The sequence below is a fragment of the Dreissena polymorpha genome, chromosome 6 (genome assembly GCF_020536995.1).
Source record: "Dreissena polymorpha isolate Duluth1 chromosome 6, UMN_Dpol_1.0, whole genome shotgun sequence".
NCBI lineage: Eukaryota > Metazoa > Mollusca > Bivalvia > Myida > Dreissenidae > Dreissena > Dreissena polymorpha.
In genome coordinates, this window is record NC_068360.1 from 27202986 (window position 1) to 27217533 (window position 14548).

Sequence of the window (14548 nt, forward strand, 5' to 3'; positions counted from 1 at the left end):
ATCATTTATATTCGTTGGCATAATTTTTCTTCAATTACTTTTTCGTGGACATGTACATTTGTGGATGTCTGATTCTGGATAAAATATGGAATTTTCGAGGGTCATTTTCCTGTGTTTGAATAAAATTCATGGATCAGTAAACCCACAAATTCAATATTAATTAATGTCCCAAAAATAATGATTTAACATATGTCACATTGTTAAGAAAAGTGTTTGAAATGCTTAATTTTTATATTTTTTTATATTTTGATATATGACCAATAATTTCATTATTTTTCTAAGTGTATACTTTCGTTTTAATACTTTGTAAAAATAACCTACTGAAAATATTATAATTTTTTGAAAATTGTAATTATGATAATCTGTGAACAAGTTCCAACACATGAATTAGGTTCTCTTCATACATTTTTGACTGTATTATTTCATTTTGTTCTTTCTTTATTCATTTAAATTAATAAACATTTCAATATCTAATTAAAATACATTGAATACCTTTTAACGGCAATGTATAAATATATTGAGATTTTACATGAAATTTTATATCTGTAAATTATATCATACATTTCTAAACTTAGTATAGCTTAACAATTATTTTTAATTTGCATGTAGATGCATGTCATTATCTCATTAACCACTTTTTAATCATCTTGTTTTTAATACCATATTTGTTCTCATCGGAGTTTTAAATAGCACTTTACAATAGACTGGAAGCAGACTTAACTTAAGAAATGTTCTGGGAAAATTGTTTTTAATGCATGTGCATATTGTGTCATCCCACACTAGCCTGTGCAGTCCTCATTGGCACACCTGAGACGATACTTTACCCTTAGGCTTGACTTTTGTTTACAATAAATTTCCTTTGAAACATACATTCCTCGAAAGTGGAAAGTATCGTCCCTGATTAGTCTGTGTTCACACTGCACAGGCTAATGAGGATGGCACTTTAAATGCATTAAGCCCCATTTTCCCAGATCGATGCTCACCTTGTATCACATTGTAAAACTATGTTACAGACTGCAGGCGGACTTACTTTGAACCTCATTCTTATATAACAGGTCTGTATAAATGTTGCATTTTGTGTCGTCCTAGATAAGCCTGTACAGCAACACAGGCTAATCAGGGACAACACTTTCCACCTAGACTGAATTTTATTTTAGAAGAGACTTCCTTTGCACAGGCTTATGTGGGAAAACACTTGATACAAATACATTCCATCCTGCTTTTCAAAGCGAGACACATATGTTTTTTGAAAAACACTCAATAACAGACTGGAAGCAGACTGAAGGTGAGTAGAATACTGCTGGGTTTCTTACAGTGCGTAAAATGTTGCTGAGTTTCTGCCTTGTTCTGGTCCATCTCAATTGACTTCGACGACTGATTGATGGGACGGCCTCTTGTATTTGGTCAAGCACCTGACGAGTACAAGGGACAGTGATAGGGCTCAAAGGCTAACGAAATGTAAAAAACACTTGAGTTGTTGTTAAAACAGTGATTGTTCACTCTAACTCAAAAGCAAATTTTGGTAAAAATTGGATTAAAAATTGTTGCAGAGTGAAACTTGGTAGCAATTAGTGACAAGAGATAAATCTCTTATTTAGTTTATGACCTTAATTTTCTAGGTAGGAAATCATTTGACCTTACATTGTTGCAGTTGCATGCATACAAAAAACTGACTGTAAAGCTCTTTTTTACTGTTTTAGGAAAAAGGGCGGGGCCCTTCCAATTGGGAAAAATTGATTTTTTTTCCCAAAAATTGGGACATTGGTGTTGCTGGTTTTTTGCTTAGAAATACTATACACTTGAGAATAAGGGTGTTCAATATTATATTAACTAAGGCTCAAGTTAGAGAGCTGGATAGGGAGACAAACTTGATATTGTGATAAATTTCTTTTTCTTTGAGTGGCATTATACACATCTAACAGTATATGCTATGTTTATAGGTGTCTATCGCAACCGTTGTTTATTTTTGGTGTTTCACTTCATATACACTTAGATTTGTTAATGCAGCATCAAAATACTAAAACAATATCCCAGAAAGATAAAAATAATGCATTTTATTAACAACCGTATTTTTGTTTGACAACTGACGACAGAAATGATTCGTTTTCCTGCAACCATATATCTATTTATATGACTCACGAACACTAACTCCGATCCTTATAAAAATACAGTTCCGCTCACCTTAGATGACTGGGACAGTCATGTAAAATATCGAATATAATATATATTTTTTATAAACATCTAGTAGCAAGATTAGTTGCAGATAATTGGTCAGTTACCAAAATTTTAACTAACTCTTTTGAACTGTTAATTCTTTTCAGCTCAATTCAACAGTGAAAAATGCCCATAATTTCACTTTTACATTCAATTGAAAATTTTAGGCAGTCATTTGAGGAAAAAATATAGTTTTAGGATTGCGAATGGGGTGGAGTTTGGACCCCAAATTTGACAAAAAACAATACTGTATATACACCAAGAACTTAACACCCCCTGGCAAACAGGCTCTATAAAACCAAGGCATTCAAAGTAATAGATTCCAATCATATTAACCATCGCACAACTGTGTAAAACCTCAAGGCAACATGGCAGGCCTTTCCCAGAACATTTTGGGAAAAAATGCTATTTCAGGATTGAGATTTTTTGCGCGAAACATCCAAAGGCCTGCATGGGGATGACGGAAATTCTTCAGGTTTTGTGTTACCGTCAGAGGTTTGGAAAGCTTTAGGCTGAAGATGGGTTTGAGTTATTGATACTCAAGTAAAACAAGTACTAAGAAGTAAATTAGTGCTATTAACAGTGATATACACAAGAATAGACGCCATTTTACCTTCTATGATATCATGCAATTTTTATCCACTTCATTTTTAGTATTCTTAATACACAGGTACACTGTCAAATCAGTAATATTTGTGGGACATTATGCTTTGTTGATTTTAAGGGTTGACCGATCCACAAATTTAACACAAACACATGGGAATTTAACTGACACAAATTCCTCATTTATTTTTCCAAACTGAGCATACATGCCTTACGTCCCGGATTGTCCGGGACAGTCCCGGAAATGAAGAATTTGTCCCGCTGTCCTGAAAATCTGTCAAATGTCCCGGAATTTACAAAATCCATAAATACATGTACCTTATCTAAGACTTAACTGCACCCCGAATCAGTGTATTTCTGCAGCGTCTCCATGACAATGCCTACCCGAATAGGCAGACAACGCTTTGTGTCAAAATCGATCAATTAACAGGGGTCCTATTATCATATCGATTGTCTCACGTTCGCGGTCAAACCGAAAAGGCGGCATTGTTTAATGTGGTTGTTAATTGACTTTAATCTACTACGTCATTATTTCCCGCTGCGTAAGGGCAAAGGATAGTTGTTCACACATCTGAAGTCCAACCTTGCTGAGTAAAAAATTAAAAGCAGTTTATGTTCGTACGTTTAACCGACAAAGAAGTTGTATTTGTTTTATTGTGATTGGTTGTATGTATTGTGAATTGATTTGAGTTGAGGATCTAACCGCACTGTATTGTTGTATTTTTTATTATATAAATGTTATAAATGAATAAAGGCGTATCAACAACTACGCGTTACACACCGGTCTTAATAACAATACCGCAGTGACGTCACCATCTATGTTTAGAACGCTTACACTGAAAACACGTAGCTTGTATTAAGTAACTGAAGTAGTAATGTTTAATTTGACGTTAATAGATCAAGTGTATTTCGAATAGGCTTTCGAACTTTTGCAATTAACGATGCGAAACACAAAAAAAACGTACCAAAAATGCATATGTCTATAAATATCGCTACTTTCTATACATGTCCCGGAAAATCGGCAAAAGTCCCAGACAATTTAACTCAATGAAATCCACGAATATAAATGATTTTAAAATATAAAAAAAACAATTATAGAGAATATTGTATGTTATGTAAATTCATACTGTTCTTTTCCACCTCATCTTTTTTGCATTTTTAATACATAGGAAATACACAAGCAGGCCTTTTTCTGGCATATTTATGGGTCTGTTAAATAGAACCATACCCAAGCGTGTTCTTTTTTAAGATAAGTTCCTCATGATTATTATATCTCAATTATATTTAAATTAGATGTAAACAATATAGTACTATCATTATATCATTTTATTATTATAATTTGAAGTATAAGAAAGAGTTATATAAAATATTTTTTCCAAATCAATGGATTTTTCGTGCGCAAAAAAACTTAAATTCCACACTATTTGCATTTTCCCCCAAAATGGCAAGGAAAAGGTCTGACAAAGGGTCTATGTTACCTTCTGTGTATTCAGGTCATTCTTGTCCACCACATCCTCAGCAACCTTGTCCTGACTCAGAAGCGACTGGAGCAGCAGAAATAAGCTTGATGTATTGTTTGTATGTATGCTTAGGATTCACACACATTTATATAAATGTAATAACAATCAATAACACATGTTAAACAGCATAAAACAATTACAATTAATAAATCTCACATCCTGTGTTAATATCCGGTAAACATTACACAAAACATCAAAATATATTCCTCCAAAGATTACTTAAACTATTTCATATTTAAAAAAAAACTATTCATCAATATACATTTCTTACATGGCATGGTGTTTATAGAAATAAAAGTCTAAAAATAGCCTCAGTTGCTATGTACATGTGCATCTATGTACAGATATTAAATTTTTAGTCGAAATGCTTTGTTTTTTCATGCATAGTTTACATTAACTAAATTTTAGGACAATAATGACACAAATATTATGAATACATAACATAATATGTTTTAGATGTGATGTTCAACCAAAAACCCTTACAGTGTATAAGCATATAACAATATGTGTACATAAATTATTTGTATCTTTAACTACACACTAAATGTTGTATTGTAACATCACACACTACTATGTTCGTATGATAAATAACACATTGTCATTGAAATACTAATCACTAATTACAACAACTAATACATACATGTACACACTATTCCACTCTGAACACCAGGATGGTGTCGTCCCACTTCTGTCCCACAATGATGGATGATGTGGTGCTGCTGTAGCAGACTGACTCTGGCCACTCCACTCCATCCTCCTGAGTAGCAAGATTAGCCAGCTTACTCTGCCCCTCCCAGCCCACCTGTAGTACAGTGTGGGACTGGAATCCACAGACCAGCACCTGGCCTGCAGGGGTCACATGTAGACCACATGGGCTCACTAGTGCTGGGTCTGTGTATGTAGCCAGGAGTGTGCCATCCCTGGCCAGGGTGAGAAGCTTGTTCTGGTAGCTGCTGGTGATGTACAGCCTGTCTCCTGTGGGACTCACAGCACACTTGTTTACTGCAAAACAGAGTAACATCAAGATATTGAATTACTGTCAATGTTAAATAATCTTATTAAACACACTGCAGTGATATTGTATTACGCATATGTTGCTATAAAGAGGCCTTTACACATCTAAAATATATGCATACATTTCAATGATTCAATAGTTAAGCGTGACAATAAACTTCAGTAGCAGAGCTATTGTGTTTACCTTTGACATGTTGAAATGCGACTGGTGAGTAAGATATGAATTGAAGCAAAACAATTACACAGATGGAAACAATTACACATACAGAAACAATAACACATACAGAAACAAATGCACAGTTCAATCAACATGTTTATACTATGTGCAGCATTAATAGATTTCCCACACATGTATACATGTGATAACTATGTACTGACATTAGTGAAATCGACCAAAGCAGACATAATTCATACATGTGCCGTGTTACAACGCTATTTGTGTTTTTCAAGTGTTTGTAACAAGAAAAATAATATTCAAAACAACAGTTATTGACACTTTTCTAGCTAGTTTGTTACAAAACCAATTTCAACAGCAAAATGTTTAAATGAACATACTACTATAATTACAATAAATTTAATACATACATTTGAACACTTCATAAAAGAATACAACCACAAGAGTACCTTTGTTATATGATGTTATGTAATTATTAAATTTATCGAACATATTGTACATGTACAATCATTAAACAACCACAAAATTAAGACCAGGTCAGAAAGTGTCTCTCTCCCAGGAACTCAGTTTCTATTTATAGACATGCCATGTAGTGATAGTCAAAATACTTCATTACTCATGTTTATAAATCAATATTTCTGAATCTTGTTTTGGTTACAATGTACTGTACATGTAGCATTCAAAGGGCACATATGAATTATAGGACAAAATTTTTATAATACATCAGCGGGTTTTCTGCTATGACATCTGAATTTTATGTTATTTTCATCTCACAAAGTATATAACTATAATTTATATGATTTAAAAAAAAAAGATAAAGGCCTTATGGGTCAATATCTGTTGATTAAAAAAATAAATCCCAATTCGGTTCATTTAGTCAATAAAAATTCCCAAATTTGTCATTGTATGGATTTAAAATAACACAATTTGACTAGACTCCTTTTCCCACAATGGCTAGAAAAATCCCTGTACATAATATAAATATTATCAGGATGGATTCACCATGATTCTTACCGGTATTATAACCCAAAGCTTCATAGAGTCTGCAGATCAGTTTGCCATTCAGCGTGTATTTGTACAGTTCTTTAAAAGAGGCGACAAAAAGGTCTCCATTTTGATGGGCAATACCTCTACATTCATGTTGTAACTGAAACTTCCTGCCAGGAACAAGCTTTCCCTGGTTGACAGTAATAAACTGGACCTCATGTATGTTGCTAGCATTCACAGTCACTGCAACCTCACTGGGTGTGATCTGACATATATCCTGTGGCTCAGCATTCACATCCCAATGACTCACCACCTTGTACTGCTGGCTCAGAAGCTTGACTCTCTTATTATCCATGTCTGCAACCACGACCTGTCCATCTGGGACAGCACACATGCCTGTGATATGACATTTATATGAATCACTTGGTATTCTCACATTGTGCTTAGCATTACTCTGGACATTAAACGCCTTGCCTGACTTTCCCAGCAGAGTCAGTGCCTGCTGTATTATATGCTTACATTTTATGCTGGCTATAAGGCAGAGCTGCTTATGATCTCCAATTTTCTGAACAATTTCATGGAATTGTGACAAGTCATTGTGAACACTGGTGCATTTATGAATAGAACTTGTAACTGACCCTTTAATGCTTATAACTTCATCTTTCATCTCGTTAAGTTCCTTCGCAGTAATATTATCAAATTCATTCACGATAGAGAGAACACTCCTACACATCTCTTCTTTTAAATATTGCTCATTATCACCTGATGTACCCACAGAACTATTATCACATTCATCTATATAAGTATTTAAATTGCCACGCATTTGCTCTATCATAACTGCACTATGTTCCTTGTATGTTTTCTGCAATGACTGAATGCTGGCCTTCTGACTGATCTGCAGGGTTTTAATTTCCCCCAGGACAGTTTCCAGCTCCACTGACATCCCCTCCAGGCCAGTGGGCTGCGAGTTGGTCAGCTCCGAAATCTGGGTCACTTTACTGCACTGGCTGAAATAAACATGTACCAGCAAGGGATAGTCAGTGATATTATGTAATGCTTCAAACAAGTATAAAGTGTCAAATAAAAACATACATGGACAATAAATTAACGCTTCTTGGGCTGAATATGGGGGTATATAGATTTGCACTTTTCCATCCATCTGTGTGACTTTTCTGTCATATATAACTCAACATGTATCCCTGCAACTTTACAAGTACAGTAACCAGGCATGTGAGCTAATGCTCACCTCTATATGTTGTTTCTGTTGTTTTCATCATAATTGTAGTAATGTCTCATATTTATACATAAATGACATTTTAGAATATGTGAAGAGTGTAAAATAAACAGTATTGCTAGAAGAGGACTAACACTTTACATAAATATTTATCATTGTGTAATTTTACCCACATGCATAGTTTGATGTCTTTTTTCAACATACCCAGAGTTATGGCCCCTGTTTAGCAAAGAAATCACATTTAAAATTGTGTTGTGAGTAACTCAAAGAGTACAGCTGATAGAGGGATGAACTATTCTTAAAGTATAACCCACAGGGCCCTCACACTACTTTGGGGGAAGGGGTCCGCAGCCCTTAGGAGGGGGAATTTTCGCGGCGTTTCCCTTTTTGGGGGATTTTTTTACTTACTCTCTCATTATTTCATTTGTACATGTTTGCACTATATCCATTGCATTTTTCATAATTTAGTATGTTTGAAAAGATTAAATTGAAACAGAATTGAGATATAATAATCATGAGACACATCTTTCTATTAAAAAAAAAAAAAAAAAAAAAAAAATTTTTTTTTTTTTTTTTAGGGGGAATTTTTCCCCCCAAAAGGGGAAAAAAGTATACTTTTCAGGTGGGACTGCCACCGAAATTCGGCGGCAGATTTGATAGATTGTGGGCCCTGACCCACCATGTAAAAGTATGCACCTTGATATTTTTTTAAAGTTTTTTTTTTAAATAAGAAGAGTTATGTGACAATCCATTTAACCAAACGATAATATTTTTTCAATTGTGAGAAGCGTTACTCAAATAGAGGGATACTTCTACAGTAACATAGTAATTGTCAGGTTAACGTGTGCAACTCCATATGTTTGTTCATAATTTAAAGACATTTGTGCAGTTGTGGGACAAATTGGATTGTAGAGGTATCCATGTACTAAGAATACATTTCTAGTAGTTTATATTGTTTTCAGTTTTAGTATCATTGTACACCTTGACCACACTATCCATAATAACACATGCAAGAAAAGATCATTAATGCTCTACCATCCCACAAAAAACAAGCATGACGTATATTTAATGTCTATTCCCAAACTCAGTATGTACAGTCTAGCCTGTGATGAGCGACATATGACATGCAACCTGGTCTACTATCTCCCAATATTTGTTGTTATTTAACCTCTTGTTATTATTTTGCTTTTGTTGTTGTCATGTGATCTATTTGTGGAAAAGTAAAGACGCCATTGTTAAATGTTTGAATGGTCAGGTTAGCGTGTGCAACTCCATATGTTTGTTCAAAATGTTCCTAATTATTCTTGAGTAATCATCAGGAAACCATTTTACTGTTTCGAGTCACTGTGACCTTGACCTTTGATCTAGTTACCTGAAAATCAATAGGGGTGATCTGCCAGTGATGATCAATGTACCTATGAAGTAAGCATTCTTGAGTTATCATCCGAATACCGTTTTTCTAAGTTGAGTCACCGTGACATTTTAATTGTCAGGTAAACTCGTGCAACTCCATATGTTTCTTCATAATTTTTTGACATTAATGAAGTTGTCTTAAATGGGTTAAAATTCAATGATTAAATGCATTTAATAATGGCAGTACTGTAATATAACTTTTATCATAATTGAAAATCTGCTTATAATATTATTATGGGTATAACAAGGAACTAAAACTGACTACTTAATCTTTATAATTTCATGTTATAATCTTCTGTGACCTTTGACCTATTGACATTAAAATGGATTGACCTCTTAATTTTTCTCAATGTAAACATAAAACATGTTGCCTGGCTGTAGGTCAAAGCATTCCTTAGATATATTGTAGAACACAATTGGTCTACGGACCAACGGACTAAAGAACAGATGCAAAGCAAAATGACCCTGCTTCTTACAAAAGGGTCCTCTATTTCTAAATATAGTCCGAGTATTATCATTCTAGCCTGTGATAAGCGTCTTATCAAATGCAACCCAGCGAAATTGCTGTCTGAAAATTTCCAAAAAGAAAGGCAAATTCATTTTTTTTTTTCAAGAAGTGCATTTTCTGCAAGTTAACAAACAAGTACAAGAGGGCCATGATGGCCCTGTATCGCTCTACTGCTGAAAAAGGCTGAAAATATTCTTGGCGTGTGCAAATACTTAAATATAGGCCCTATTTAAGCAAATGTACACTTTTGTGACCCCCTGGGCAAGGTCAAATTTAACCCCAGGGGCATAATTTGAGCAAACTTTGTAGAGGACTACTGTATCTCACTACATACGAAATGTGGTAGCCCTAGGTCCTAGAGTTAAGGACAAGAATATTTTGAAAGTTTTCACAAAATAAGCAAGATATAAGCGTACACTACGCGCCCCGCGATTTTTGCCTAAATCACCGACCACCGCTTTAGGGCCGACATGGCAAATCGCAGTGATTCGCCGCAAATTGCGGTGAATCCACTCTGTGGTTGATTCACGGTGATTTCACTGCGACCATCTGGCGATAAAGATCAGCTGTAGAATCATTGCGAAAACACCGCATATCGCCTTGATTCGCGGTGACAACTAGATTTAAATTCCAACTTATTAACTAATGTCATCACTATTGACGATCACATTAGATCGCGAAAATGTATTCCAATATGAAAGTAAACACCGTACTTGCTGAATGTCAAATCCTGATTTACAAACAATATCTTTATTTGTTGAAATAACAATTGTACAGTACGGCTCACGCAAATCCAACAAAGTTCATTTGCTACAGATTCTTTTGTTCTCGAAGTTTCTCCGCAGCCACAACAAGTATTCACTTCGAAAGAAACAGGTACAGATAATAACCTGATATTTTTACTTCTACGCGATTGTTTTAACATTTCGTCAGCTTCTCTGCATACTTCATACAATTACCATCGGATGTCATCTGTCAATGATTGTGTAGGTCAGTAACCATACCGAGGAAATTTTTATAGTATAATATCGGAAACGAGACTTGCTTTAAACGTAATAAACGATATCTATTTGCTTGAGAATTGCTCAAATACACAGACGACACATATATATAAATAATGTTGACCATTTGAATAAAATCAAATGTTGGTTTATTTGTAAAATTAATACTTTCACTTCGTCCTGATTTTCAGAAAATGACTTACATGTGCATCTAAATTTAAATTTACACATTGCTTCAGGTGATGTACGCTTCTCCAATCGCCATTGGGCTGCTAGATCTATTTAATAAAATAGAAGCGTGTAAAATTCATTTAATGAAACATTACTAATCGTTTGTCTTTACAATTTCTTGAGCAATGTTGAACAGCCTATACTTTTGAAAATGGAAGTTGTGATCATTCGGAATTATCGTTATTTTAAATGTTTCAAACATAGTTTGTTACACTTAAAATTAGGCGGTGAATTGTTTGATTTGGTGGCATTCTGTTTCATTTCGGACCCCATGCAATTTTTCAGATCATAATCTCTTTGCTTTATTACTCGAACTTGTTAGTTTCTGACCATGTGTGCTACTAAATGTAACCATAGGACTGTGTATTATGGTCCATGCAAGTTGCTTGGACCCGTGTTGAATGATCCTTAAATGTTAGATAAGCGTGTGCACTGTTGATTAAGTTGGCAGGGCTCAACATTAATGGTTGTCCTATTGCCCCTGGCAAGTAAAAGTTGGGTCCGGGCAAGTTATTTTATAATCTAGTTGTCCGCCTGGGCAAGTGCAAAAAAGAACAAAGAGCATTTAATTTAGACTTTAATTACACTTTAATTGCTCTAATGATTTTGTTAAATGTTCAAAAATAAAAAAGGTTTTGTGGTGTATCATTTTGATCTTTATAAAAAAATATGAGGTTTAAAGTTAATAATTTATTTCCTGTTTGGGCAAGTGGCTTTACGTTCAGGGCAAGTAGATTTTTTAAGTTCTTGCCAGGCAGGGCAAGTTGGTTTTTAGGTTAATGTTGAGCCCTGGTTGGTTTGTACAAAAGTTCTACTGAAAACCGCCGACTGCATCTTTGTTTTATTATCCAATCAAGCCCCAAACATCCAATATCCGGTGTATTACCAGAAACAAACTTAAGATAAGCACGCGTTGTCTGTCAAAACAATGACTGTATAGCTGTTACCCATATATGCTCTCAGAGAAAGACTTTTCTTTTTTAAAATTAAATTGCTTAAAACATTTAAAATAACAATATTTATTTTCATTAGAATTGCTAATATATATATATATATATATATATATATATATATATATATATATATATATATATATAAAAGTTTGACAAATTCAATAAACAGATATTGGTTTATTTTCACAAAATAAACTCGCTTTCTTGATTCCCAGAAAATGATGTGTACATGTTGCATTTAATCTAAATATAAATTAAGTTGTTTATTGGTCGTTGAAGAAGATCATGAACTGAACATGACACTTAAGTGTGTAGTCAGTATACAATACAATAATTGTTTCAATAATGAAGGAACTGAAACAGCGTAACGGTTACAATACAGCGTGTATGACATTCTTTAGTACTCTTAGCATCAATATTAACCAGAATTCGCTTTTAAAATGGAAATAGGGCATATGCGGGATTATCGAGCAATGGATAAAGACGGAAGAAGTTGCATGAATGTGATTGAGACAGTTGAAACGTATGTATCGGGGAATCGAGAGACTCAAAGAAAATACGACGATTACATTACAATAAGTTATGAGTTATGAGTTCTCCATGGCTTCAAACTGTTAATTGCATAACCAATAACGCAATTATCACTCCTCCAGTTGCGGCATCATACAGCTAGGTATGAACACTGTTTTGTTTTATACGCAGCATTTAAAAAGTAAAAAATAACCTGTCAGGGACATGGGTGTGAAATACTTGTTGAAATTTTTAAAAGGCTACTCTCTTATATCTGTCAACAATGCTAATAATCCCATATTGCTATAATCTTTGTGAAGATTAGACATGTACATGTAACGTAGGAAAATCGTTCTTCACTGCGTTGACCGTGAACGGGGTGAATCGCGGTGAATCACCGCGGAGATATTTATGCATACACGGTGATCATGCTCGACCTAGCGTGATGAAACGCGCGAGATCGCGATAATTTTTAACCCAAAATAAATAATGACCACCGAGTGTTGGTGATTTAGGCAAAAATCGCGGGACGCGTAGGGTAATATGTTTGTAAAAGCATTCAAACATAATACACAATAACACTTGTCATCAGCAAAATTTCAATCGCAACTTATATACCAATTATGGCCATACAACTTTTACAGTTAGCACTTTGAAGGCTTTTTTTACCTGACCCGAAAAAATATTATCCTTAAACAATTGACATGTGTTGAAAACCATATAGCATATCCCTTTATGCTATGTACTTTGTGAAACAATTGTTTTAATGTATGAAACCAATTTGTGTATAGTAATACTATTAGTATTATCTGTCTACTCCAAATTAACATTGACCAACTCTAAAAAAAACTATTTAGGTAATAAATAATATTCATTTCATACAATATTTGTCTGTAGAAGTGTAGTGTTAAGCACCCGCTTACAGTTTACAGTTTTTAAATTATACTATGTTAATATGACAGAGGTGGTTTCATTTTTTTTAGATGCTTGATCTACATTACAGCCAACGCGGAACAAACATAATCTGCGGCTACGCCACGGCCCAAAATTTAGTTTGCGGCGGGCGTGTCGAGTGTTCACTGGCGTATTGCTGAGGCACTTGGCATCGATCTGCGCAATGACGCAGTCTGTTTTAACCTCGCCTACTTTCACGGAGTAAATCCGCCGCATACATACGCGGCAGATTAAGTGAAAAGATATACACCTACATGTACATTTGTGTAGCATAGAAACCTAGATTTATGCTACTTTCATATTAATTATTTTCACGTTTTAATAAGCGATATGGCAGTAAGTGCGCTTTAACAAATTATCGTTGAATAAATTACGCACAATGTTAATGTTTCGTTTGATTCTGAAATGAGCTTTCTTAAATTTGTAATCCGCAACACACTTCCGAATTTTAATGCTAATGCTACATTAACAAATTCTAGCGTCAAATAAACAGTGCGTCATCTGGGGTCATCTGCGAGTCATGATCAATCTACCCATGAAGTTTCATGATCCTAGGCGTATGCATTCTTGAGTTATCATCCGGAAACCATTTTACTATTTCGGGTCACCGTGACCTTGACCTTTGACCTAGTGACCTCAAAATCAATAGGGGTCATCTGCAAGTCATGATCAATCTACCCATGAAGTTTCATGATCCTAGGCATATGCATTCTTGAGTTATCATCCGGAAACCATTTTACTTTTTCGGGTCACCGTGACCTTGACCTTTGACCTAGTGACCTCAAAATCAAAAGGGGTCATCTGCAAGTCATGATCAATCTACCCATAAAAGTTTCATGATTCTAGGCATATGCGTTCTTGAGTTATCATCCGGAAACCAATTTACTATTTCGGGTCACCGTGACCTTGACCTTTGACCTAGTGACCTCAAAATCAATAGGGGTCATCTGCGAGTCATGATCAATCTACCTATGAAGTTTCATGATCCTAGGCGTATGCGTTCTTGAGTTATCATCCGGAAACCACCTGGTGGACGGACCGACCGACCGACCGACATGAGCAAAGCAATATACCCCCTCTTCTTCGAAGGGGGGCATAATTATTAATAACTAAAGGAATATAAATGTGTGAGATACCTGTGAATTGTTCCAACACATGCAGAGCAGCACAGCTGACCATGGTCATGGCAAAACTGTGTCAGTGATTCATCCGCATGCACCTCACACTTCCT

General features: G+C 34.9%; 1 protein-coding gene across 1 annotated transcript in view; it reads right to left on the reverse strand.

The window, feature by feature from the left end:
• Positions 1-14548, reverse strand: part of LOC127833837 (uncharacterized) — a 216826-nt gene that overhangs the window by 43714 nt on the left and 158564 nt on the right. Inside the window, exons 2-5 of the mRNA XM_052359326.1 lie at positions 6541-7520; positions 4978-5339; positions 4296-4361; positions 1314-1412 (exon numbers count right to left, since the gene is read on the reverse strand). Coding sequence (XP_052215286.1) covers positions 4987-5339; positions 6541-7456 — 1269 coding nt within the window. The 5' untranslated portion in view covers positions 7457-7520 and the 3' untranslated portion in view covers positions 1314-1412; positions 4296-4361; positions 4978-4986. The remainder of the gene's footprint in view (positions 1-1313; positions 1413-4295; positions 4362-4977; positions 5340-6540; positions 7521-14548) is intronic.